This window comes from Carcharhinus amblyrhynchos, chromosome 15, assembly GCF_965287045.1.
Source record: "Carcharhinus amblyrhynchos chromosome 15, sCarAmb.v2.hapA, whole genome shotgun sequence".
In the NCBI taxonomy this organism is placed as follows: domain Eukaryota; kingdom Metazoa; phylum Chordata; class Chondrichthyes; order Carcharhiniformes; family Carcharhinidae; genus Carcharhinus; species Carcharhinus amblyrhynchos.
In genome coordinates, this window is record NC_137338.1 from 37,178,201 (window position 1) to 37,204,776 (window position 26,576).

General features: G+C 39.4%; 2 protein-coding genes and 1 non-coding gene across 6 annotated transcripts in view; 1 reads left to right on the top strand and 2 right to left on the bottom strand.

The window, feature by feature from the left end:
* Nucleotides 1–2,975, top strand: part of dipk2b (divergent protein kinase domain 2B) — a 107,200-nt gene extending 104,225 nt beyond the window's left edge. For all 3 annotated transcript variants that reach the window (XM_080203268.1, XM_080203270.1, XM_080203267.1), the window contains one exon: nt 2,622–2,975. In XM_080203268.1, coding sequence (XP_080059394.1) covers nt 2,622–2,968 — 347 coding nt within the window. In that variant the 3' untranslated portion in view covers nt 2,969–2,975. The remainder of the gene's footprint in view (nt 1–2,621) is intronic.
* A 15,602-nt stretch (nt 2,976–18,577) lies between these two features.
* LOC145353555 (U2 spliceosomal RNA) lies at nt 18,578–18,769 on the bottom strand. Its single transcript, XR_013888727.1, has one exon. It is a non-coding gene; the product is annotated as a U2 spliceosomal RNA (small nuclear RNA).
* A 3,312-nt stretch (nt 18,770–22,081) lies between these two features.
* The window catches only part of kdm6a (lysine (K)-specific demethylase 6A), a 233,402-nt gene continuing 228,907 nt past the window's right edge, over nt 22,082–26,576 (bottom strand). For both annotated transcript variants that reach the window (XM_080203828.1, XM_080203827.1), the window contains one exon: nt 22,082–26,168. In XM_080203828.1, coding sequence (XP_080059954.1) covers nt 26,139–26,168 — 30 coding nt within the window. In that variant the 3' untranslated portion in view covers nt 22,082–26,138. The remainder of the gene's footprint in view (nt 26,169–26,576) is intronic.

Genomic DNA, 26,576 nt, shown 5'->3' on the forward strand with positions numbered 1-26,576 from the left:
TACATGGGCTGTGATTTTTCAAACAAATGACTAGGTGTCATAATGGTAAGCAACCCGGAGTGATCTGCACCAGTCTGTCTGGCGCAGTCTGGACCACGACCGTCCTGCACTCGAGTCACTTTTTGGGAGAGCAGCTAGTTGCACACTGGTACTGGGGGAGGGGGAGGAGCAGGGCCCAAACTCACCAGTGAGCCCAACTAGAAAGCACTCAAGCACCATTTTATAATGGCACCACAATCTCTCAGTGCACTGGGAGACCCTCCCCCATGGACATTGGGACACTTCCCACCATTGACAGCATGTTTCCCCATCCCCCCTCCTAACATGGACCAAATGGGTCCCCCTTATGACCCCAACATGCCCCAGCTTCATGAATTGCCCGTCGCCCGTCATAGCCCCTGTCGTAGACCTCCCATCACAGCCTGATCTCAAGCCTCTCCCAGGGCCCACCCTTGGAAAATGGGCAGTGCCCAACTGAAACTGCCAACGTGGCACTTCCGTGGTATCATGTAGGCATTGCCAGACAGGCACTGCCCAGTCATGTCCCTGACCAACCAGGTCTCCGATGGCTTCCTAGCCCCTCAGCGTGGCTATCATGCCTGGTCTCTACTACTGAAAATCAGAAGTGATTCTCACCGGGCTTGCGTTGCACTTAAGGGCCAGAAGATTCCAGGAGTTGGGAGAATCTGGCATTGAACAGGCTAAATTTAATTAAATGCTACTTTAAATATGGTAAATGGCATTGTGCTCTCTAGGTAAGATCTGGTTTGCACCAGTAGGAAGGGACCTGGGTAATTGCAAACCATTTGGTTCAAAATCAGTTTTTAGGCTCACACGCTATTTTCTGGGATCAGTGTGATCTGTGCCAGGCACAGCAAGATTGGAAAATCACCCCCATGGGTTCATTCTTATTGGGCAAGATAAGCACACAAGTCACGATCTTCTCTTTAAGCCTGAGTTTTGTATTTCAATCATAATAGTTAGAGTGAGACTATGTTCAACTTCTGCTCTGTCAAAACATATTTAATCCTTTTATTGTCCATGTCTTCTGACCTAATCATCAATTCAAATAAGTTTTAAATACATCTCAAGACAAGTATAGTTTCAAATTAAAAGCTGTAACATCTAAAAAAGTGATACATGCAGCAGCCTCATTTCATGTGATGATAAAATATTGCAGATGCTGAAGATCTGAAATGAAAATGGAAAGTGCTGGAACAACTTCTCAGGTTTGGCATCTGTGGAGAGAGAAACACAGTTAATGCTTTGAGTCAAATATGACCTGTTCAGCCAAAGGAGAAAATGCTGGAAAATCTCAGCAGGTCTAGCAGCATCTATAGGGAGAGAAAAAAGGTGACGTTTTGAATCCAGCTGATCCTTTGTCAAAGCAGGATGTCCTTGCTTTGGCAAAGGGTCATCTGAACTTGAAGTGTCAAATTTTTTTGCTCCCTACAGATGCTGCCAGACCTGCTGAGATTTTCCAGCATTTTCTCTTTTGGTTTCAGATTCCAGCATTCACAGTAATTGGCTTTTATGACTCCTTCAGAACTCAGGAGGTAGAAATGTTGTGGATTTTATGCTGTTGAAAATGTGGGTGAGAGTCACAGTGGATCAAAAAAGATCAGGTATAGGTTTGAGGTCAGGGGAGATTAAATGACAATGATATCAAAGGGAGTGATAAGTATAGTGTTAAAGAAACAAAGCATTGATCCCGAGGTGGTGTTAATAGCAGAATAAAGATCAACACTGAATGAAAATAAAAACGTGAGAATTTTACATAGTTGGGCATTTGAGGAAAAAAGTTTCAAAGTTAGAGACAGAGTTCATGGGCTGAAGTTGTTGAACACTATAGAGTTCAGAAGGCTGTAAAATAATTAATCGGAAGATAAGGTACTGTTCCACCAGCTTGCATTGGACCTCATTGGAACATTGTGACAGGCCAACGTCAAAAATATAAGCATGAGAGCGAGTTGGTGAATTGAAATGGCAAGTCATTAGAAGTTTGGGATCATGCTTGTAGCCCAAGCAAAGGTATTCCGCAAAGCAGTCCCCAGCCTGCATTTAGTCTCAATTCCCTATTGGCTATCGTTGTACTTCTTTCAACTAACCACAGGAAAGCCAGCGACAGGTTATTATAGTTTATTCATGATTCAAGCATGAAGGGAACTATCCTGATGAAACCTCTGGAGTAACACATGCCCCTCACACAGCTGTCGGTTCTAACACAGCAATCCCTGCTTCAGATACAGACTACTGTAGAAATAGTACAAAGAACATTGTTTTAAAATTCTGATCTTGCTAGTGCAAGCTTATTATTAAACCTGCACTGCTTTGACCAAATCCTGGCCACAGTGCAAACATTCCAACTCATTTTTAATTTGTGTCATCTGTGGTCATAGAAATACTGGTTTAGTGTTTCTCAGACAAAATAATCTGGATTCTTGAATGAGTTGGTTCTGACTTTGCTCCGTGCCAGTCTCTCATTTATGCCATCTGCTACAGTGAGAACTTGAGTTACCGATTTGAACCAAATTGAGTGTTCTTTCAGCGCCAAGCTAATTTTATGTCTGTGCACATTTAATCACATATATTGCATGATTCCATGTGCTATATCTCTGCAGATAAGGAATTTGTCCAAGAAACGGCTGGGAAAAAAGATGTCTTCTCTTGTTTAGCTTCAGACTGTAAAACAGACCTTTCCCCTTGTGGGGAGATCAACGAGGCACAGAACTTTATAAAGATTTGCAAGGACATTCTGTCTCACTTACTAGCAGGCAAATTCAGTACATCGCCATCGCTCCAGAAGAAAACAGACAGATTTCTGAAGCTCTGCAGTGATGAGACACTCGCAACCAAGGTTATCCTTGAGGCAGCTGGCTGGCTTATGGAACTGTTAAAATCCCAGCGCTCTTGTGATCCTCGTTTTGAATACAGATATCCAGAATGTAAATACATTAAAGGTTATTGATATCCAATTTACTGTTACGTGTTTTGGTTTTTTTTAAAAGGCAAGAGAAAAACTAGAGATTTATGAGTTTGGTGAAACTGACTTGAAAGATTGGTCTTGATAATAATTACATTGCACATTGATGCCACCTGGGCTGTACATTACTACTGCAGTTACGTTATTTAACTGTTAATCCAATAATCCAGAGACCCCGAGTTCAAGTTCCATCATGGCAATTTGGGAATTTGAATTCAGTTTTCAAACAAAAAATCTGAAAATAAAAAGCTGATGTCAATCAAAATCATCTTGAGTCTGTTCAACTGTCAGGAAAACTCAGCTGATTCAGTAATGTTCCCTGGGAGGGTGCCAAGACCTGCCATTTTACCTGATTTGGCCCGAAAGCCACTCCAGTCCCATTCCCAACATGTCTGATTCTTATCTGCAACCAAATGTATTGGCTGTATCCAAGGCATTTGCTGCCAACCTTACCAGCAACACACACATCCTGAGAATGAATTGAAGCTATGTCAACTTAGTTCAGTTAGAAATATTGTTCCCTCCAAATCAGAATATGTGCATTCGGCCCAAGCCGGAATGTGAGTGCATACTGTAAGGTGGGAATGCTGCATTATTGCAGATGCAAGACAAGAGCTTAAATAAAAGGTACTAGCTGCTTACTCAAGACATGCTGTAGTAACTATTGCTTTATAAAAAGAGCAAGGAGACCTGGTCAGCATTTCCCTTTCCTCAGTACCACTGATTGATAGAAAAACACCTTTATGGGGATGTAGCTGAGATCTTGCTCCAATACAAGAAACAATTACCGCACCCAAAGAGTAATTCATGCTCTGAAAAGCATGAAATATTTGGAAACAACAATGTGATAAATAAAATATTAATAACCCCCCCCCCCCCCTTCAAAGCAATGCTCACAATGTGTTACGAGAGAGTAACTGGAGTGACCGGAATGTAGAAACAATCCTGGCTGGGAGAGGCTAGGAGTCAATTCCAGCACAACGGATCTTTTTTCTATCATTTGTAGGACCTGGGCGTCACTGACAGGCCAGCATTTATTGCCCATCCCCGAGAGTCAACCACATTCCTGTAGGCCAGACCAGGTAAGGATAGCAAATTTCCTTCCCTAAAAAACTTCTGTGAACCAGATGGGTTTTTCTGACAATCAACAATGCTCATCAGTAGATTTTTAATTCCAGATTTTTTTTATTGAATTCAAATGCCATGATTGCCATTGTGGGATTCGAACCTGAATCCCCTGAACATGATCTGAGTTTCAGGATTAACAGTCTGGCAATAATACCACTAGGCCATCGCCTCCCCAACCAACATCTTTTTAACCCGCTGACTAATCTTCATTTGGAAATGTTTAGTTAGACAAACTAAACAATCGCTGCTCCAGGCTGAATAGTCATCAAATATTTCAGCGTTCTCCAAAGTCAAGCTGATTCCTGATTGACAATGGAATGAAACAACGCAGGATTTAATCTTTCAAATTAGGCGCAAGCAGATTATGCTTATTGGAGGCTTCACCTGCTAGGACTGCAGGGGTAAATTTTGCAAACGTTAATATGAATTTATTTTGTTATGATGTCATTCATTGCCCCTCAGTGACTTGCACTCTTCAATTTGCTCCAATTATGAACTGATACATGGAAATATGTGCTCGCACTGTGGGAAAATGACCCAATGTCCTTACCTGGTCTGGCCTACAGGAATGGCAAAGGCAGAATCAGAGAGGCTCCCCATCATACTGAAAACCAGCATCATCCAGCTCCAGTATTTAGCACCAGAGCAGGGTGAAAATTTATTCCCAAATCCACGTAGACAAGGAAACAACGTCCATTCTCAAGCTGAATTTACAATTCATGATAAGAGAGGATCAGGTCAAAGACATTTGAAATATATATATCCAATGACCTTAATCCATATTTGCTAGGTATAAGCTGAGGTCTCACTGGGGCCTCCCTCCCAAATCCTCATGTCTAGAACCTGCTGCCTTGTGCCCTTGAAACCTGTAAAATTAAAAATGTGGCATTAGGTGTGGGTGAATCAGTGTCTGACAATTTTAATACTGAAAACTCCTATCACAGTATGTCTTATAGCCAATATTAAGATTATAGCTGTGGCTCAGCCGGTAGCATGCTTAACTAGAATCATGTGACTCAAGGTAAATTCCACTTCAGAGCTTGAGCACAAAATAAAACAAAGCCAACACTCCAGTGCAGCACTGAGAGAATACTGAGGGACTGTTGGAGGTATTGTCTTATGAACAGGACATTAAACTGAGGGCCCTATCAGGTGGATGTAAAAGATTCCACAATGCTTTTCTGAATACAAATAGGAGAGTTATCCCTGCTGTCCTGACCAACATTTATCCCTCAATCAACATCACCAAAACAGATTATCTGGTCTTTTTTTTTTAAACACTGCTGTTTGTGGGAGTTGGCTGCACATAAACTGGTTATGATGTGGAGATGCTGGCGTTGGCTGCCAGATCTCCCACATTATAACAATGACCACACTTAATTAGCTGTAAAACCTACAGCGCATGTACTGCAGCATTTCATGAAAGCAGCTCATTACCACTTTCTCAAGGGCAATTAGGGATGGGCAATAAATTGAATTTAAAAAAGTGCATTACGATGTATGATGGTCAAGAAAGACTCTTTCTATCTTACACTGAAGCCAGGATGAGAATAAAACATGAAACTTGTATACCATATTGAATACAGTAGAGTGATCTAGAGGATCTTTCAATATTCCCTATTCTAATCTTACTATGACCTGTGTTTGGAACATAAAAGACATGCAAGAAATTGTGACATGGTCACAAGATTTTCTAGTAAGTTATTGCACTCTCTACATACTTCAAGGGACAAATAATGTGGATTTTATTGTTACCCACAGTGCAGCTAAGTAGCTGCTGGACTTGAGTCAACTCTCAGTACAGATATCTTCCTTCAGTGATGCTTTTTAAGCACCTGCAGAAATCTCAGTGTGGAGTTCAGTGAGAGTACTGAGTGGGAGAGAATCTGGCATGCCTCAAATCTGCACTGCCCTGTAAATCAGATTCTCTGATCTACATTAGGAACATTATCTTGCAAAACACACCCCTATATTTCACAAAGATCTCCATTATCTATGCTCATTATCTATTTCACTGACTATCTTTGTAAGTGTTTGTGGAACAAAGCCTTGAAGTCACCTCATTGTGAAACAATATCTTGTCTGTCATAAATAAACTTTATAATCACAATTTATATTGCATTTATTTTCATTCCCATTCTTACAGCACTAATGTGTAAGATCAGAATTTATTGACATTCAATTCATTGTTAATGTCCATTACAAGAGATTAAAGAAGTTCAATGATGCATCTGCCTCAATTTTGTTTTGTTTAACACACATTGCCCAGTAGTTTGTTATAAACAGTTATAAACATATTTAACTGACTGAAATTTAGAAGTATAAATGCAGCATCATGGATCAAGTTCATTGTCCCCTCGACCTCAAAAACATTTTCTCACACCCTACCACTTGTGGACTCTATTCCATGCTCCCAGTTTCTCCAACTGTCACAATCTGTTCTGATGTTACCTTCCACAATGGTGCTTTTGACATGTCTTCTTTTTACCTTGACAGAGGAATCCTCCCCTACTGTGATTGAAAGGGTTGTCAACCTTGTCCAACCCATCTCCCGCACCTCTGCCCTCACCACCCCGCACCCACCACCCAGACCAATGCTTTGCTTCTTTCCCATCAGCTTCATCACTCTCTTTGCCCTTTGTTCCCTGGCACCTTTGGTATCTAATCTTTCCCCCTCTCTAATTTATCCACAACCTTCCCTTTTATTCCACCTGAACACCTCCCCTCCCCAAGACACACACACACGGCATAAAACCCATCACATTTCTTTTCCTTCTCTATTCTGAAGAAGGGACATGTTGGACTTGGAACATTAATTGTTTCTCTCACCACAGATGTTGTCAACCCTGAATTTTTCAAGCACATTGTTTTTATTTTGTTGTCCCCCTTGCCTCTGATGAATCAGGGCAATTTTAACCCTTCTCATTCAGCAGAAATGAGACAGGCTGACAGTTAAAATTGGCCATGAGATATATCTTTCAATGCAGATAACACTCTGTCTAAAACAAAATCCTTCTTCAAATACGCAGATCAACCTTCAATCGTGTTCTTGGGAACTAAATGCTATTTTAACTAGCAGTCTGGATGAGGAATCATTTGTTGCTTTCCTGTTAGTTGAAGTGGTGATAAATTGGGTTACATTCTAATACAAGGAGCAAGAGGAGTTGGGCCAGAAGATGGCCAAGGAGGAAGGTTTTATCACCTCAATTACTTTGTGGGTCCAGGAGTTCAGTGTCAAGCAATATTTGTTACTGAAATCACCTGTGTTTGCGCATTGAGGCAGCATATATGCTGTTTGCATTGTTTTTCAGTACTTCTGCAGCTCATCAAAGATAGAGCAGAACTGTTAAATTTGTTCTCTTAGAATTCTTTAGTTTATCTGTAGTGATGTAATTGCAAGCATAGGACAGTAGATGGGGCTCCTTCCCCAAGTTTGTTTTCCAAAAGCAAAATACAATGGCTGGAATCTTATCACCATTCACGCTGGCAAGATTTTCCCATCCAGCTGCAGTGAACAGAGATTTGGCTGATCGCCAAATTCTCCAACCTTGTTGCAGTGGGAACATGATGGAAATGACTGATAAGATTGCACCCAATTACTTCTTTTATTCGTTCATGGGAGGTGGGTGTCATTGGCTAGGTCAGCATATTACCCAACCCCAAGGGCATTGAGTCACCATATTGCTGTGGATCTGGAGTCACCCATAGGCCATGCAAGGTCAGGATGGCTGATTTCCTTCCCTAAAGAACACTCGCAAACCTGACGGGCTTTTGTTTATATGACAGTTGACAGTGGTTTCGTGAAGGTTAGATTATTAATTTCAAATTTCACTATAATGGTGGGATTTGGTCCCAGCTCTCCAGAACATTACCGTGGCTCCCTAGATCACTAGTCCAGCGATATTACCACTATGCCACTATCTCCCTTTGATACTATAAGGCATTTAGGTGGAGAATAGGAGATGGTTAAACGTGATAAAATTGATATTGGCACAGGACTAAAGGAGACACAAGAAAAAAACATTCAGTGAAGAGTAAAATTAGTCATGTAAAACTTGAATGTAACCCAATCCCAACAGTTTCCCAATTGGTGCGTTAGATTAAAATTGTCCCCAGTGTGAGAAACCTAATGGGGAGAGGAAAATATGAAAAAAACAGCAAGGGTGGGAGGGGGAGGGGGGGTGGTGGTGCGGTGTAGTGAAGGAGGCTCTTCTAGTGTAAGAATCATGGAAGTCAAAAAGGTGGGTCATCTCCAAAGGTGTGGATCATTCTTCCAGTAGTTTCCGGATGGGAAAGCCCACACCAAGTACCAGCCCAGTTTCTCCCCACCACAACCCTAACCCGCACAAACAGCATGTTTATCACACTGCTGTTATCTACTGGCAAAGAAAAGGGATAGTTCAGGTCATCAGGCAGGTGACAGATGCACTATTCACACGTACAGCAGATTGGCCAATGTTCCCATCTCACCTGCTATAGTCTTGAAGCTTAACCCTTTAGGGTCAGCTACCTTCAAAATCACAGGTACACATCAGCATGGTTAATGCTGCAGCAAGGTGATGCCAAGGCTCCAGAAACAGCTACATTTAGAAGACAACTAACCTTTTCAAATGTCTTAAATATGTTAAACGACTTCTGCATTCGTAACAAGAAACTCCTTCCTGCAGCAACTGCAATCGCCAGTTCCGAATGGTTCACTTCTTAACAGGGTGTCAGAAAAGCTGCAACAAGTTCCCCTGAGTTTCTTTGTCCAATGATACAGAGAAGTGAGGTGCTGGAAGGTAAAACAAAAAACAAGTGTGACTTGAACAAGCACTCAATCGAAGGAAGCAAAACTCCAAGGTTAAAATTAGACCATGCCCACAAAGTACAATCCCCTAGAGGGAGGGAAAATGTACCCAGCATTGTCCTTAACCTGATGGCTACCTTGGCATGCAGCTCCAAGCTGTCTGATAGACCCTCAGTACTTAGAAACCAAATATCACTGTCCCCAGTGTTAAGGAGGATGGGTCTGATCACATTGTCATGGAACGCTTTCTTCAATTGGACTGTGCAGTACTACCTATCCTTCTTGGAAAAGATCAAATCAAAAACAAGTTCATCGGGCATTGGTCCAGACAAAACATTCTCAAGTTGGAGAGAAAAGATGGTGGACCTTGAGCACATTATCAGAATCATCTGGCTGAATGTCTCATCACCAGAACTATCAAATGAGAAAGGCCTCTCCCTGTCAGATCCTTGCATGCAGTCTCACCTTTTCCACAATCTAGCCTGGAGCTGGCTGCAGTGGACAAACAATTATCATTCACCTGTGTGGAACGCATCTTTGTGAAGGAAATATGGAAAAAGATGCAGTGATTTTGTCAATGTTCATACCGGGTAGGTCTCTGCTCTACGGCTGTTTCCAGGGAAACACACAGAGATAAACTTCAATTGCTGCTGAAGTACCATAATATTGGTGAAAAGTGTTCCTTGGTGTGCTTACAACTTATTGGTCTCCCAGTGGAAAGAAGTGTCAATAGCCAAGTGTTGCAGCCTAGCACATTCCAAGCTATACATACTGAGATAGAAACAGCGAAACTAGAAGCAGGAGAAAGCCATTCGGCCCTTCAAGCCTGCTCCTCCATTTGTTTTGATCATAGCTGATCATCGAATTCAATATCCTAATCCCCTTTCCCCTTATATCCTTTGGTCCGTTTAGCCCTTAGAGCCATATTTAATTTCTTCTTGAAATCAGACAATGTTTTGGTCTCAACTACTTTCTGTGGTAGTGAATTCCACACATTCACCACCCTTTGGGTGAAGAAGGTTTTCCTCACCTCGATTCTAAAAGGATAACCCCTAATCCTCAAACTATGACCCTAGTTCTGGACTTCCCCACCACAGGAAACATTGGCCGCGATTCTCCCATTGCGACCTCCAATTTTTCTGTCCGGTAGCAGTGGGAGACGTGCATCTCCGACCTTGAACAGGGATTTACGCATGCGCCGGGAACACATGCACATCTCCCAGAGCCAGCGAACAGTCGCCAGTCAGACCACACTGGGAACCAGAGGGAAGACAGCCAAGTAATTTAAATCCTTTTTAAAAATGTTTTAAATATGTTTATTAGTTAATTATCAGGAACTTTCAGGTCCTGATTGATTTACCCACCCCACCAGCAGTAGATCATTCCGGTGGGGTTCAGACACCACCACCAGAATGATGGTTGGGGCGGGGGGCGGGGAGGTGGCGGCAGCACTGCAGGAGTCCTGGGCTGGCCAGCAAAACAAGGAATCTGACAGATCGGGGCCACTGGGCATGTGCAGAGATCCAGAATTGTAAAACCAACCCCCCCTCCATTTTTAATGAGATTCATGATGGGACATCTGCAGTGCAGAGATTCAGGTGAAAAGCTGAACTGACAATACAGTCGGGATTTAGAACAATTTTACAGTTTCCCCACCAATTCAGCACTTTTGGGAGAATCAGCCCCATTCTTTCTGGATCTATCCTGTCTAACCCAATTAGAGTTTTAAAAGTTTCTATGAGATTCCCTCTCACTGAACTCCAGTGAATATTATCCTAAAGCTTGGTGTAGTTGCCACAAAGGCATGATGGGTAAAGGACATAGTCGAAGGCACCTCCTGTCTTAATGCACAAAGGGGGTGGCAACTGTATAAAACTCTCTCAGAACTTTATGTTGACAGGAAAGGAATATTGTAACTTTTATACATGGTTGTAAATAGAGTGAAGCACAACAAGGTGCTACATACAGTGTTGAAATGAACTGATTAGTTTCATACATTATTAGTACTAACTTGCCATTTAATGTACGATTATCAATTTTATGAATAAAGTATATTTTTGGTTCCTTGCTGGGCTAATTTTATGTGGCACTTACCTTATTTGTGCTTTATAAGCCTTGGGGTTACATTATGGAAACTTCTTCTCATTTAGATAATAATAAAACTGTTAATGATTTCCACACCTGCCTGTTTGTCCCCAAGTCAAGTTCATTAACTCGAAGTAGTAAGATGTGATGTCGACAGAGGTCTCATTTCCTATTATTTGCACCTTGGAGCATTGAACCCCAGTCACCCGAGTATAAAGCTGCAGTCAGGTTGCTAGGAACCTCCTAAAGACAGAAATAATGATTTAGTTATTGTTGACGTCTGATTGTTTTTCTTGTTGCTACTTGTCTTAACATTTACTGACAGGCTGCCATTTACACCTCCATTTCCCTCCCCCCACCCCTCTTCCCAATCTTTTTTCAGATGGTGAATCAGGATTTTCCATTTCAAAGATGCTTATATTCTTATTAAGCAGGAGAGATGACAATGGAAGGACACGGGAGTAATGAGATTGCATCACCGACACATGCATTGATCTGCCAATACTCCGAGAGAAAGCATATAAGTTCCATCTGCATTTTCAGAGCTTCTTATAACATTGCAAAGGTCAGTGGCAGGCTTGAGGAATGGGAAACTTTTAAAAGACCAAAAGATTATTTAAAAAAAAGGAAGTTAAATTATTAAATAAATCTAGCACAAAACATAAAAAAAATAGCAAAAGGTTCTAGAAGTATGTAAAAAGGAAGAGAGTAGCTAAAGTCGATACTGGTCCCTTAGAGGACAAAACTGAGTTAATAATGGGGAACTTAGATGGAAGGGACTCTAAAGCAATATTTTGCCTTGATTTTCATGGTAGATGACACTAAAACCAGCCCAATAGTAACAAATAATGCAAAGGTTGTTGAAAAGGACAAACTTCAAACAATCACCATCACAAGGGAAAAGGTACTGAGCAGACTTTTGGGATTAAAGGTAGACAAGTCCCATGACTGATGGCCCACATCCTAGTGTCTTAAAAGGAAGTGGCAGCAGAGACTGTGGAGGCATTGGTTATAATATTCCAAAAAGGGTCCAGTGGATTGGGAAAAAAATAATGTAATGCCCCTGTTCAAAAAGGGAAAAGACAAATTAGGAAACTATAAACCAGTTAGTTTAATATCCACGATTGGGAAATTATTGGAATCCATTATTAAGAAAGTAGTAATGGGACATTTGGAAAGTCAAAACGCAATCCATCAGAGACAGCATGGTTTTATGAAAGGTAAATCACATTTGACTAATTTGCTCAACTTCTTCAAAGATGTAACAATCAAAGTGGATAATGAAGATCCTATAGATGTAGCATATCTAGACTTCCAAAAGTCATTTGATAAGGTGCTGCACATAAGTAAAATTCCACAGGGTTGGGGGTTATGTGTTAGTTTGGACAGAGGAGTGGTGAACCAGCGCAAAGCAGAGTGGGGATAAATTAGTCTTTTTCTGATTGGCAAGCTGTAACTAGTGGGATGCCACAAGGTTCGGTCCTCAGATGACACTAAAATTGTTGAAGTGGAAATTTTTCCTGCTTCTTGACTGTGATAGAGAGACTCAACAAAGTTCATTCTAACAAAACAACTTATCTTTATTTCCGAAAGACTGCATGCAGTATATGGCAAAATCTTGGAAACAGAGAGCTCTCGCTCAAACTGCTGATTCTATCCCAAGACCTCGCCAACTACAAGAATCAATTCAATAGTTATACCTTTTTTCTAATCAGCTTACATGACTTCAGGAATTCAATTAGTAATACAAGCAGTAGTACATCATTAATTGTGTTATGGTCTGGTCACCTCCGAGACCCCTCTGTCTCATCAATAACATTATCTTGTCCTTTGAAGGAACAGAAAGGTTCTGTGATCTCTGACCATATCTTGTTTTCTGATGTAATAGAAGGTTCTGTGACTCTGACCTTATCTCGCCACACTCCTCCAGCCCTAAGTTATGTGGAGTCAGCCTTATCAGGTCTTGACCTTCTTCAGTCTTATTCATGTCTTAGGTTATGCGGAGTCAGTGTTCCTTATTTTTTTAACCAAATACTTGACCAATTTTCCCATCATGCCACTACTTCACTCGTACAACTTTACAAAATGAGTGGGAAAGTAAGTTGCAATGAGGAAATATGAAATTTACAATTGTACATGGATAGGTTAGGCTAATGCACCTGAAATCTGAATGATGGAATGTAACACTGAGGTTATCCATTTTGGCTGCAGGAATAAAAAGGCAACTTATTATCTAAATGGGGAGAAATAAAAAGCTTTGGTGCAGAGGGATTTGAGTATTGTTGTGCATTGATCGCAGAAAGTTAGTATACAGGTGCAGCAGGTAATAAAGACAACAAATGGAATTTTGGCATTTACTGCTGATGGAGTAGAGTTTAAAAGTAGGGAAGTGCTATTATAGGACATTATTGGTGAGACCGCATCTAGAATACTGCACACCATTTTGGTCCTCTTATTTCAGGGAGGATCTAAAATGTGTTAAAGAAAATGTTCGCTGGATTAATTCCAGGGATGAAGGACTTGTCTTATGGAGAGTGATTAAGCACAGATGGCACAGATGTATTAAGCAAACCTCTTTGGTCGAGTAGAAACAATTTGCTAACCCGTTGGAGTTACGAAAGAGAGGAGATCTAATTTAAGTATAGAAGATGCTAAAAGGGTTTGATAGAGTAGAATTATCCCTTGTTGAACATTCTAGAATGAGAGGCCACAGTTTTAGGCTAAAGGGTGACAGACTTAAAACAGGAATGAGAAGGAATTACTTCAAGGGGTCATGATTCTGTTGAATTCTCTACCCCAAAGTTCAGTGGACACCAGAACACTAAACAAATTTGAGGAAAGAGACAGGTTTTTAATTAGGAGTGAGAATGAAGGTAGTGATGAGGCCAAGATTAGCCACGATCAGACTGAATGGCAGAGCTGACAGGAGGGGCTGAGTTGCTGATTCCTGCTCCTAGTTCTTATGTATTTACTTCAAAAAATACCATATTCTAACAGCAAATTTATAACTCACCACCAAAACCAGAGCCATTAAGGCCACCACCTCTACATTACAAGTCATTTCAGGCTGCCATTGGGATACCTGTAGCACAGGGCAAACACTAATGGCACAGATGTATTAAGCAAACGACTTTTCTCGAGTAGAAACAATTTGCTAAGCCGGTTCTCACGCCTACAATTCGCAGCTTCTACCACTCTAATTGCCTGCAAGATAATGTGCTCTTACTCAATTCATAAAGCACAGCAACAATAATCGTTTGCTTTTCTGCAAACCCGAAAACAAATTTGGCAGTAACTCTCCAGTCTTTAAAGGGCAAATTTTGACAGGAAAATATTCCTGGCGCAATTTTTTTCAAACAGAAACTGAGTGGTTTTTTTTGTTGCAAGAGGCATGAAAAGCAAGAAAAACATTAAACGCTTTCCGAGGTAAAATCGAAAGATTGCTAGCAAAGATAAAACAGATACTTATCTGTTCAGAAATATATTTATATAGCCGTGATATTATGTAACTACAGCAGATTCATCACTTGGTGTGCTACTAAGAACGGGAATGGCCATACCCAAACTCCTCATTTTGAACAAATAGTTTTCGGGTCATTTTTGTCAAATAGAAATGAGCCGTGCAAAGAAATTGCAAACAAAGACGGATTCAAAAGGAATAAGAACAAAATTATTTTGTTCTAAATCTTTCCGGCTTACAAAATAAAGTGTGCCGACACGCGAACTTATCGCTTTCTTCCCCAAAGTTTAATCACTGAGCGAGTTTTAGTTATCCCCGTTTAAACATTTAGTGCGAGCTGTTTTATCAAAAAAACGGCTTTTACATAACCGCTGCAGGTTTTCTATTTTAAGCAATACGCATGATCTGCGGTTATTCTACTGCTCCAATAGGTGGTGCAAGGGAAAGCCAATTGCATCATTTTCTGCAGTACCACATGTAATTGCTGGCCATTTTTTTCTCTCCCTTTGCTACCGCTGTGTGATTGTCTTTTCCTTATTTGAAATTGTGCATAATGAACTTAAGAGAGCAAACACATCATATTTTTGGACACAGTGACCTTGTCACTCTTCGGCATGCGATGGCTATAATCCTCTAGTGGTCACACCATTGCCTCAATGGCTGGCGTTCATTTCTAAGCCCACCGCTCCATAAGTCCATCAACGCCTTCCTTTTTAATAATTGGTCCACGGATCAGAAAGGCGGTATTGGATCCTGTCTGCGCAATTACCTGATTTCAACGATAATATAGGGTGCCCTTGCAGGAAACTGGACACGTGCAGCCGAGAATACAACCTGGTTTTACTATGATTGAATTGGGGGAACTATAAATAACACACCAACACAAACCAACTACACTCAACCACCAGAAGTTATGACCAGGGTACTTATTTGGAGATAGTTTAAAAAATGTAATGCAACTGATCATATTTGGAAAAAAAAGGACCTCGTCATTTATAGATTTTTGGTAGCATTTTGCGAAGTTTTGAATTAAACGTGTTCCATTTCCTGAGAGTGCACCTCGACAGGCGTTATCTGTAATTGAGTTCTAGCAGAAGATGGAAGTACAAACGTTAGACTGGCATGTTTTGTAGCACAATTTTTAGAAAGCAACTGGTGAAAACGATAGTTATTTAATTGCAACCAGCTGCTACGTTATCGTTTTCCATTACAGACATTTATAGCAGAGCATGGGTGAGAGTGGCGAAGGGTAAAAGGGTTTGAAAATTAATGGCCGAAGACAAAAAAAAGAGCTGATCATTTTGTGACAAGGAATCACATGATTATAGCACTTGAGTTGTATTGAATGCAAATACTTAGAGACCACCAGACTTCAAGTGGGTAGAAACATTAGTTCCCCATTATTTACCTGCTACTACCGTCAAAACTGTGAACCAATGCACTTGTATTAAATCAACTTTTCACTAATGCAGCCAGTATAAGGAGGCCTTCCAATGTGTGGAAACGCCCCTCCCGCTGGATTTTGTTAGATTGTACACGCAAAGCAAGAACTACGTCAGTGTTTGGCAAACTATTTTCCAATGTGACCCTATCTTCTCAAGAGCAAATAGGGATTGCCAACAAATGCCGGTTTTACCGGCAACGTCCACATTCATGTGTGTATTATATATAAAACTCAAATTAACATGACCTGAGAGAAAGCAAACAACAATGAACCAGCATAACATTCAGAATACGATTAAGGTGAGTTTTATAGATCCACATATAATACATTATATAAATGGGAAACGTTTTTAAAGTGCTTGTCAAAATGCTTTAAAATTGATGTAGGTTTCAACCAAGTTCTTTATTTTCCAGGGTCACTCAGTGAAGCCTCTTTCCCTCCACTCCTTTCTGAGCCCCCCTCAACAGCCCTCTCTTCCCAACCTGCTGAACCCCACAGAGACTCCAACTCCATCCTCCCTGGTCTGCCGAAAGCTGAAACTCAATCTTCAGGCCGAGTGCAAACACCATACTTCCTCCCCGACCCCGTCCCAAAAATCATCCTGCCGAAACACGCTGTGGGCAAAATAAACGCACCCTGCATTTGCGGTGAGTGGCAGCCCCCCGAGTTTTCTCCCAGAATAGTCATTGGCAAACGTCCAGACACTCTCCTCTCGATTTCGGCTGTGTGCGAGGCAACGGTGACCGAAAGAAGTTTGAGGTCAGGACAAAACAAAAGGATGATAATCCATCATCCAAAAGTTGGAATTGTGTCAAATGACGGAAAGGTTTCATTCCTGCAACAGAGGAGCAGGCCGTTCAACTTAATAGGGTTTTGCTAGTGCTTACGGCCTCCAAGATCATCCTCTCATCTAATATCCCATTTAACTCTAATAATAAATCTAATTATTGATCTAACCTTTCCCCTACATTTTCGCTCTTCACCTCAACCACTCATTGTAGTAACAAGTTTCATGCCCGCCACGTACTAAAGACGCTTCTCCCTATATGCCTTATCAGTGACCATCTTTTATACATAGATTCTAGTATTGGGCCTCGTGAAAATATCTTAGTCACAGTTTCTCCCGAGAAAACAGTGAATATCCACGTCGCACTTAGATCATTAACAGAAATAACAGAATGTTGTCAGAGTTACGTGCCACATAATTGCGCACGATGTTAAATTATTAGGGGAAAACGCAAATGTTATTTTGAAATAACAACTGTCATATTTTATAATGTACTCTCCAGAAAACGTTTGGAAAAATCTCGGACAAGGCCATATTATTTCAGATCACAATAAACAACAGTGGAATACAACCTCAATCAGTTTAAGAACCCCTCAAGCAAACAAACAATTCAGAGATGTTTATGAATGATCAGTTAGAAGTTGCTTCCATTTCATTTCAGACAAAACTACATTGGCCCGTTAATCCAATTTAATGATGCACATTTATCCACATTAAACTTTAATGAAGGCCTGTCCAAATCATTGGCAACTCATTCTTCAAGATGTTGTTGGTATGAAATGCTAACATAATTATACTGAAATTTAAACTGACATGGAATATGTCCGTGTAGTTCAATTGGCTTTCTTGATACTCAACACACAAAATGAATAACTTGTATCTGTATAGAGCCATTTACCTTTTAAAACTTCCTAAGACGCAAACTTGACAAGCAAATTTGTGCATGTGATTAAATGCTTGATCAACGAAGTAGTTCTTAAAAAGGGATAGAAGTAGAAAAAGATGAGTTTGAGGGAATTCCAGAGTTTAGGCCCTCAGCTGCTGCAAGCATGGGAACCATGGAGAAGCAATTACAATCTGGGATGTGCAAAAGGCCAGAATTAAGGCACAGCTGATTATCTCAGATGTTTATAGAGCAGGAGGCAATTACAGATATAGCGCAGGCCAAAGTAATGGAGGAATTTAAATGGATGAGTTTCAAAATCAAAGATTTGCTTAACCAGTAGCCAATGAAAGTTTCAGCGGCATATGCGCAGTCAGAAGGCGAGTTGTAAAACGTAACGGAAGTGGAAATCGTCAGTCTAAGTGATGGCATGAATGTAAAGTTGGAAGCTAATTTTGGTGTTAAGCATACACTGTAGTGTTTCTATGATGATCTGACCAACCTCAAAGAGCTGCAAGGAAGAGAGTTGGAGCCAGTGGCTCAGAAACTACATGAAAAAAAACTGATTGCCCCATCTGACTGATTCCTGGAGGCATAGACTTGAATGAGCTGCATGGCAAAATTAATCCTGAATGTTCAGTAGCAAATTATGATTTGGACTAGCAAATATACAACTGAACTTCTGCTTTCAAGAGGCTGAATTCCAGATGACAGCACAAGTAACTCTGTACATTAGAGAAATGGTCATTATCCTGTGAAAAATTATTTTTCAGTTCACATTAAAATTGGAGATGCAATTTTAACTTCTAAGATCCTAATAATAAGAGCAATTAAATGTTTAGAGACAATAGGTCATACCTTATTAGCATTTGAGGAATCAAAACAGTTTTTTTAAAACTTTATTCCATTCCAATCCAATCAAGTCAAATTAAAGCCAATTCAAAGTCCCAACAAGTTGGGACATTCCCGATCCAAGCTGACAAGACAGGGCTCTCACCACCTGTCTTGGGCTTGACCTACATGATCCAAGCTGTTTGGAGTAGGTGTAGCTCCATCTCCAAGGCTTGATCTAATTTGCATCTTAGCCAAAAGGCCCAGATGCCGCTTTAAAAAATTGCTTCAAATGAAGCTGAAATGTAACCTAATAACTTCATCCAAGTGCAACATGTCGATACTACACGTGATCTTAGCCAAGAGGCCGAGAAGCGATCAAAACGGTTACTGTACCCAGTCAGCTTCTGAAGTCCATACTGACTTGATCCAGGAACAAGTTCATAAATCCTATTCCTCTGCCTTTTCCCTAAAGCCCTGCAGCTTTTTTTTTTCCCAGGTACACAGCTAATATTCTTTTAAAAGCCACAAATGAATTCGTCTCCCTCACCCCCTCAGAGGCAACACATTCCAAATTCAAACCACTTGTTTTGTACTGTATGCATCTGCTTACAAAACCCAGGATCCTATTTTTAATCTTTCTCAACTTGCCCCACCTCCAAAGATCTGAGCAGATATTCCCCCAGGTATCTCAGTTCTTGCAGCCACTTTAGAATTGTACTTTTTAGTTATATGCTGCCTCCCCTATCAAAATGTGTCACTTCACACCTTCCTGTGTTAAGCTACATCTGCCAAGTGCTGCCCATTCCAGGAGCCTATCAGTTCTCTCAAATTCAATCACCACCATTTTCACATTTCACAATACCAAGTTTTATTACCTGCAAATTTTGAAACTGCGTCCTCCACAGCCAAGTCTAGTTCATTTACGTATCAAGAAAAGCAGCCTAGAATTGACCCCTAGCAAACACCTTTTTGTAGCTGCCTCCACTCCAAGAAAGAATTCAGTAGTACTGTTACTCAATCAACTCTGTGACCACACCACTACCTAGTTTATTCCAAGGGCTATAACTTTGCTAGGAAATCTGTCACAAAGCACTTTATCAAACATCTTTGGACGTCTATATTGGCTACATCAATCACAATATCCTTTTCAATCCTCTTGTTACCTAAATCAAGTTGGTTAAGTAGAATTTTTGTTTAACAAATTTGAGATTTAATTCCCTTAGTTGGTCAATTGAACAAGTGTAGATTAATTATGTCCGAGACAATCATTTGTAAAAGCTTTCCCTACCACTGTGATTAAACTGACTGGCTTGTGGTTATTGGATTTTTTTTTGCACCCTTTTTGAATAAGGATGTAATGTTTATGATTCTCCAGTCTTCTATTCGCATAATATCAAAGAAAGGATTGTGAGATTATTATCCGTACCTCGTTAATTTCCATTCTTTTTTCACTCAGTATCTTCTAATGCATACCACCATGATGACTTATTAATTTTTAAGTACGAACAGCCTTTCTAACACATCGACCAATTTGTAGTCCATTTAGTATTTCAGCTGTATCCTCAATAACTATGATTCCAGTAGCACCTTCTGTCCTTGACGTTAACAGAGATTAATCTTTTGAAAAGCTAACAGTTTTAGAAGTCAGGGCATGGAGGTAGAAGGGGGATTGGAGATCACAAAAGCAACAATTGTTTGTATTGCTGGCTGTATCATATTCCTAATACCTATCAACATCTGTATCACTTCAATTTTTAAAGACAGGTAAGTTAAAGCTAAATGCAGGAAAGTCTTGATCTCCTGAAAGACAGCAAATGACAAAAAGCACATAAATAAAATTAAAACACGTATGTGGGACAGTGATGTCAGGATGGTGGTAGGTCAACATTTGGGTCTTTTGCTATTCTCAAGCTGCATTTAAAACAGATCCAGAAATTGTAAATTGGCTCAAGTATGACAAAAAGTGTGTTGGAAATGTATTCTCGATGATGTAGCCAACAATGAAATGCAAGCCTATCTGAAAACTATGGAAGATTGAACACTTAATAAGTTACCTCTGTGCAGCGACAAGTAAAACAATGTTAAATTATGCTTATGATAAACTTGAGCAGTTTTGGCTTTACTCACTGCAACACAAGGGAAAATGAAACCAGAAAAGCAGTGTAGGGATGATCTAGGCTCAATCCTGACAGAGAGATGACATCTCTAGTAAACACTTGAAAAGCTTCAAAAACATCAAATGGGAATCATGTATAAAAATTCAAATATTACAACAATATAGATATAAGTTATGAACAAGGAGCAGAACCTAAAACTGCTTAAAGTAAAAATTGGGAGATTCAGGTTTGAATTTCAGAATAAAGCATAATCAGCATTTCATATCAGCAAACAGATACGAAAACCCAGAGCTGATGGGGAAAGAGAATGTTTTTAAAAACATAGGAATTTGGAGCAGAAGTTAGTTCAGGCCCTTCAAGCCTGCTCTGCCATTCAATCAGATCATGACTGATCGCTCCCTGGTCTCAAAGCCACCTTCCCATCTGTTCCTCATGTCCCTTTTCCCATTTTTATTAGAAATATGTCCACCTCCTTTTTGGTACCATTCAGTGATTCAGACTCTACCACACTATGGGGCTGCGCCATTTTGTGTATAACCAAGATGAGAGAACTACCGTTTATTTGTATCAGTTTTGTAATTAAATTTAACATGCATTTATATAGCAGTTTTAACATTGCAAAATGTCCTAAGCCACTTCAGAGGTGCATCAAACAAACTTTAATGCTGAGCAACATTAGGAAATTGAGAACTCTGAAAAAATATGCAAATATATATATAATCAAAGGTGGCACAACATATTGATCAGTAACACATGTTACTGTGTCAACAGAAAAGAACAAAAAATCCTTGTAAATCCCCGTTCCATGATGTTTGATCTTTTATCCAAAGCTGAGCTTCATATTCCCACAGGATGCAAGTTTGCTGATTTGGACTACAATAAATAGTGATACTGAACAATGTTATGCTGAACAAGAAATTGATTTGAAGTTCGAGGTTTTGTACCCATATCTGTAATAAGCATGTAGATCAACAAGGATAACATCTAGTGTTCCAAGTGTGTCTTCAGCCCAGGGAGGAAATGTATATATTTGAAGATTATAATATTGGCGATGTTGATTTGGATTTCAAACATATGAAGTTCCTAACCCTGTGTTGCAGGGCTTAGTAAAACCTATGAAAGTAATTTATAGGCATTAGGTTAAATATATTTGTAAATATACTTGCTGGTCAATGAAATGACTGGTTGAAATACCCAAGTTAATAAATTCTGAAAATTTCAATAGGCTATTAGTATTTGGCTAAATCTTCAGTTTGTATCTATCTTAACTTGATGGATAAATGTATATTTCTTTTATCAAGTAGTTTGCTACTTATACAAAGACACTTTTATTCAATCATGGGACTTGGGCGTCGCTGGCTGGCCAACATTTATTGCCTATTCCTAGTCACCGTAAGAAGTTCATGCAAAATGATCATCTTTCTAGACAATCATCAACACAGATGAAACCAAATTGTAAGAAACCAGAAAAAATATTTATTCACTACAGAAGAGATTAAGAGATCTAAAGAGGTGTTCAAGTTTTGCTAAGATAAATTTGAAAATAAACTATTTCTGCTGGTTGGTAATTTGTAATTAAGTGGTAACTAGAAGACTAAATCAAAAGAAACATTAGGAGGATTTAAAAAGAAACAATTATTAGAAGGAATTTGGCTGGGAAGTTACTAGGCATACTGATGGTGAAAATGTAATTCACAACAGCTTTAAAAAAAAGTGGATGTTTGGGAAATTTTTAAACAACTGCGAGGGAAGAGAGAACAAATTTGCCTTTCATTTAAACAGCAATTATCCGCTTTGGTTTATTTCAAGCTACTGGGCTAAATAGCTGTATTCAATACTGGAAAATGTAATGTTTCTAGATATTCAAGTTGAAGTATAATTTGAATACAGGGTCATTAGTGTCAAAGTGGATGCTATTATGTCTTCTCTTACTTGAATAGGTAACACTTTTTAAATGATCATGTTTTACCACTATTCATCTCTAAACTGAATGGGTGCAAAACAACTGTAGCATCATATAAAAGTTACAGCACAGGAGGTGCCATAAGGCCTGCAGGCCCAGCATGTTATTTGCAAGAGGCATTTAGTTAGTCCCACTCCTCTGCCCATTACCTGTAGCCCTACAATATTTTCCTTTCAGTTAATTATTCAGTTCCTTTTGAAAATCATGATTGAATCTACCAGCACCACATACTCCAGTCATCCATTCCAGATCCTAACCACACACAGTATAAGAAATGTTTTACTTGGTGTCCCCATCGGTTCTTTTGCCATTCACCTTAAAACGATGTTCTCTGGTTCAAGACCCTTTTTCCAATACAAACAGTGCCTCCTTATCTATTCTGACCCTCATGCTTTTGCACCTCTATCAGGTCACCTCTCAGCCTTCTCTAAAAAGAACAGCCCCACATACACCTACTGTCCCACTGCAGCTGCACCAGTTCCAAAATTGTACTCTTGATTTTTATGTTGTCTCTCCTTACTCTTCTTACTTCACGCTTCTCTTCATTACATTTCACCTGCCACTTATCTGCCCATTCCATGAACTATGTCCTTTTGAAGTTTAAAACTACTGAAAGTTAATTCACTTCCAAGCTTTGAGTTCTCTGCAAATTTTGAAATTTGAATAGGCAGAATTAGATTTGTAGCCACAAAATTTATCTACCTAATGATTTAACAAATGTGGCTGCAGCAGCAAGCAGCTGTACCACGAAATGAAAGATGGGAAAAAATATCTTGGATCTATAGGCATTGTCTGGCAAAAAATAGTAGAGTGTCTGAAAAACATTTGCCTTTTGTGTATGTCATTGTACTCAGTGGATAAGGTGCACATTACATTAGTTTTCTTGTTTGGAAAATTAATCTGACAGACAAATGCTGTGAATATTTTTTCAAGTCTGGAGGCACCTTCTATCAACCTGCCCTAATAAAAATTCATGAGCCTGTATTTCAGATGGACACCACCAACTGACTTTGTTTCTCATACAGCTCCTGTCCAGTTATATTATGTCCTCCACTGCATGTACACTGAGATTACTACTCTTGTTTTACGTAAACAGTGGTAACTGGTACCCATTGTTAATCATGCAACAAAATTCAAAATTCTTCCCAAAACTCTTTCATATGCAATGCTCTGTAAATAGCCTGGGTTTGGCTCAGCTCAATTCACGATTAATAGCATGTTGCAATAGATTTTCCTTGGCTTTAAAAGACCTATATGAAGTTGCAGTGCTATAAATAGCTTGGATAAAGAACTTGGCTTATTTCTGTGGGTCGCTTAGTCTCACACCAGCCATCTGCAAACTACTTCCCTAAGGTTGATAACCTGATTGAGGTACTACCTTAAAAATTTCTTCACAAAATTATACAGAGGTTGTTTACAAACAGTGTTTGAATAATTTCCAGCATATTGGCCTGAATAGCAGAACAAAAGTTTATCGAGGATATTACCTTTTCATTTATGGCTCTGCATTTGAATAGATGAGACAAGACACCCTTTGAGCATGCCCAACATAGTCCTAGTAGCACGGGATTGCAGAACAGCATTGCCCATAGTACAATGCATATTAGCAAACTACATCAAAAGTAACAAGAACAAATGGTTTGGGATATGCTAACAAAAATTCCCTGCAAAATAGAAAAGGCGCTAAAAGTAGGGTCATTAAAGAGGCCCGAGTTATGTCTCCACCTCATGATGTCTACACATGATGTGGGAATGCCAAAAATTAGAAGTTATTCCATTCTGTAACCTTGATGCAGAAAATTTTAATTTCATCCCGGATTCAAACCCAGGAGCCAGAACTGAAATCCTTCTGACTTAGAAATTTTGTACTTTTTTTTGTTATAGTCATCTTATACTTCAGTTTTTCTGTTATCATATTTTTCTTCACCAATCCCAAAACATTTGTTTCTCTTGTCCCCCTTTCTTGCATATAATACTATTCAGAAGCAACATTTCTCTACTCCAGCTTGGACCAATGACCTGAAGCACCAGAAGTTAGTGGAACGCCAAACAAGGAGGAGTTAACATGGAGGCTTTATTCCAGCCAACTGTCAGTCTATACCTATGCTGTATGTTCATTAGCCTTGTAATTTATTTCTCCCAAAATCAAGTAAGAGTTTCTTAACAGATTTAAATCACAAAATGTTAGTGCACATTTGTGCCTTTTAACGGTCAAACCAATTACTTTGCATAAAATCTTACTTGATCAGGTGAATAAATATTTTGACAAAGTGATCACAATTTTAAAAACAAACTACTCAAAGTTGCAACATCTGTATTTTTGAACACTTCCCACTATAACGGGGCAAAAAAACAATCACAAACCAGCCTCCAATACAGCTCAATCATAGAAATATAACAAACTTGTAGTTCACTTTTAGAGCCATTAGTGCACAGGACAACAGGCTCTGGTGTAACAGTGATCTGTAATGCTTATGGTACCAAGACAACTCTAAAGATAAATAAACTTTACATTACTATGTCTCTAATTAAATAAAACCTTTTTTGTTTTAAAATTACTCTGAAGTCATTTGTAAGCATAGGAATTTTATAATCCGAAACACAATGGCTCCCTTAATGAAGCACAGGGTTTCAACTGGCAGTGGGTAATACTGGGAGAAGCACACTATACTTTTCAGATGCTAATGCATAACATTTATGATAACAAAGGAAAGCTTGCCCTGAGTTTAGTCATGCAATATTGAATTGAGATACATAAACTAACATATGCAATTTACTTCTGAAAAAATCTTCCCTGAATATAAATTGTTAAATGTTTCAAAGATTACAATGCTCAACAGTTTTTATTTCATACATAGAAAACGTATTAGGAGTAGTGTTTGAAATGACAGAACTCCGTAAAATTTTAATGGCAGGTATTCTGGGAAAAAATAACAGCATTCCATCCACAAATATTTTCAAGGAATAAATATGCATTTATAAATAGTGTAAATTTACATCAAGATTAGAAACAAAACAAAAAAAAATCACAAATCTTAAGTTTATTCCTTAGTCTATGTGCAACCCATTTATCTGTGACTTGGCTGTTTAGTTTAACTAGGAAACCAGAACAAATTTAAACATCATGGTTTCAAAATAACAAGACAGATGAACATAAAAGCAGTAAAAAAAATTCTCTCTCATCTAACTTTTCACATTACAAAATTTTCTTAATAGATGTTGCCCTCAAGAGAGACTTAAAATTCCTAACTACCATACAAAAATGACCAGCTAAGCTAGTACTTTTAAAGGGAAAAATCTGAATGAAAAAAGATGATGAAACCAATTCATCAGCCCAAGACAGAGTAATACAAAAAAAGAATGTCTTCAAGTCAGTAGTCTTTGTGTGATGTTGCCAGTTTTTCTCTGATATATACAAAATATGAAAAGTTATTTATAGGTACAGCTAAAACAGCTTTACTTGAATTCATTTATCCTGGAAAAGAAGTAGCTCCACTCCTATCCAGTATTGTTGACACTCCGCACTTGGAAGGTTGCATAGACACACAGTTTTCAGTCAGCAGCCGCATGGGATAGCCAAAGCTCAGTGGTGTAACACAGTGGAAGTTGATGTCACATCCTGAACAGCAAAGATGTTTCACTAGTTGTCCATAAAACAATATGTGTCAAGATGAGGATGAAGGCAGAGGAGGGGCCTGCAACAGAAAGCACATTATAAATTAGAACAACCTATTTATATTTGATCCATAAAGCAACAATACTTTCCTGATCCAGGGCAAGTGAACTTCTGAAGTCATATGGGCTTGAAACATTAATTCTTCTTTCTCCACAGACACTGCTAAACCCACTGAGTTTTCTTTTTGTATCTCGTATAAAAACGTGAGAATGAGAAAAATGCAGTGAAAATGTTTGCAGGTTTCTATGCAATTAACTGACTTCAAACAAAGAAAGATTTAGTGGTTGTGGTTTTAAAATCAGGCTCTGCACCCCACATAGCACAGTATTGGGAACCAGGGAGGGGAAGTCACTGTAATTCTGAGGCCAGCTATTATCCAACAACCCCTGCTGGAAGGGTACAAGAATGTTGGTGAGGATAGGACCTG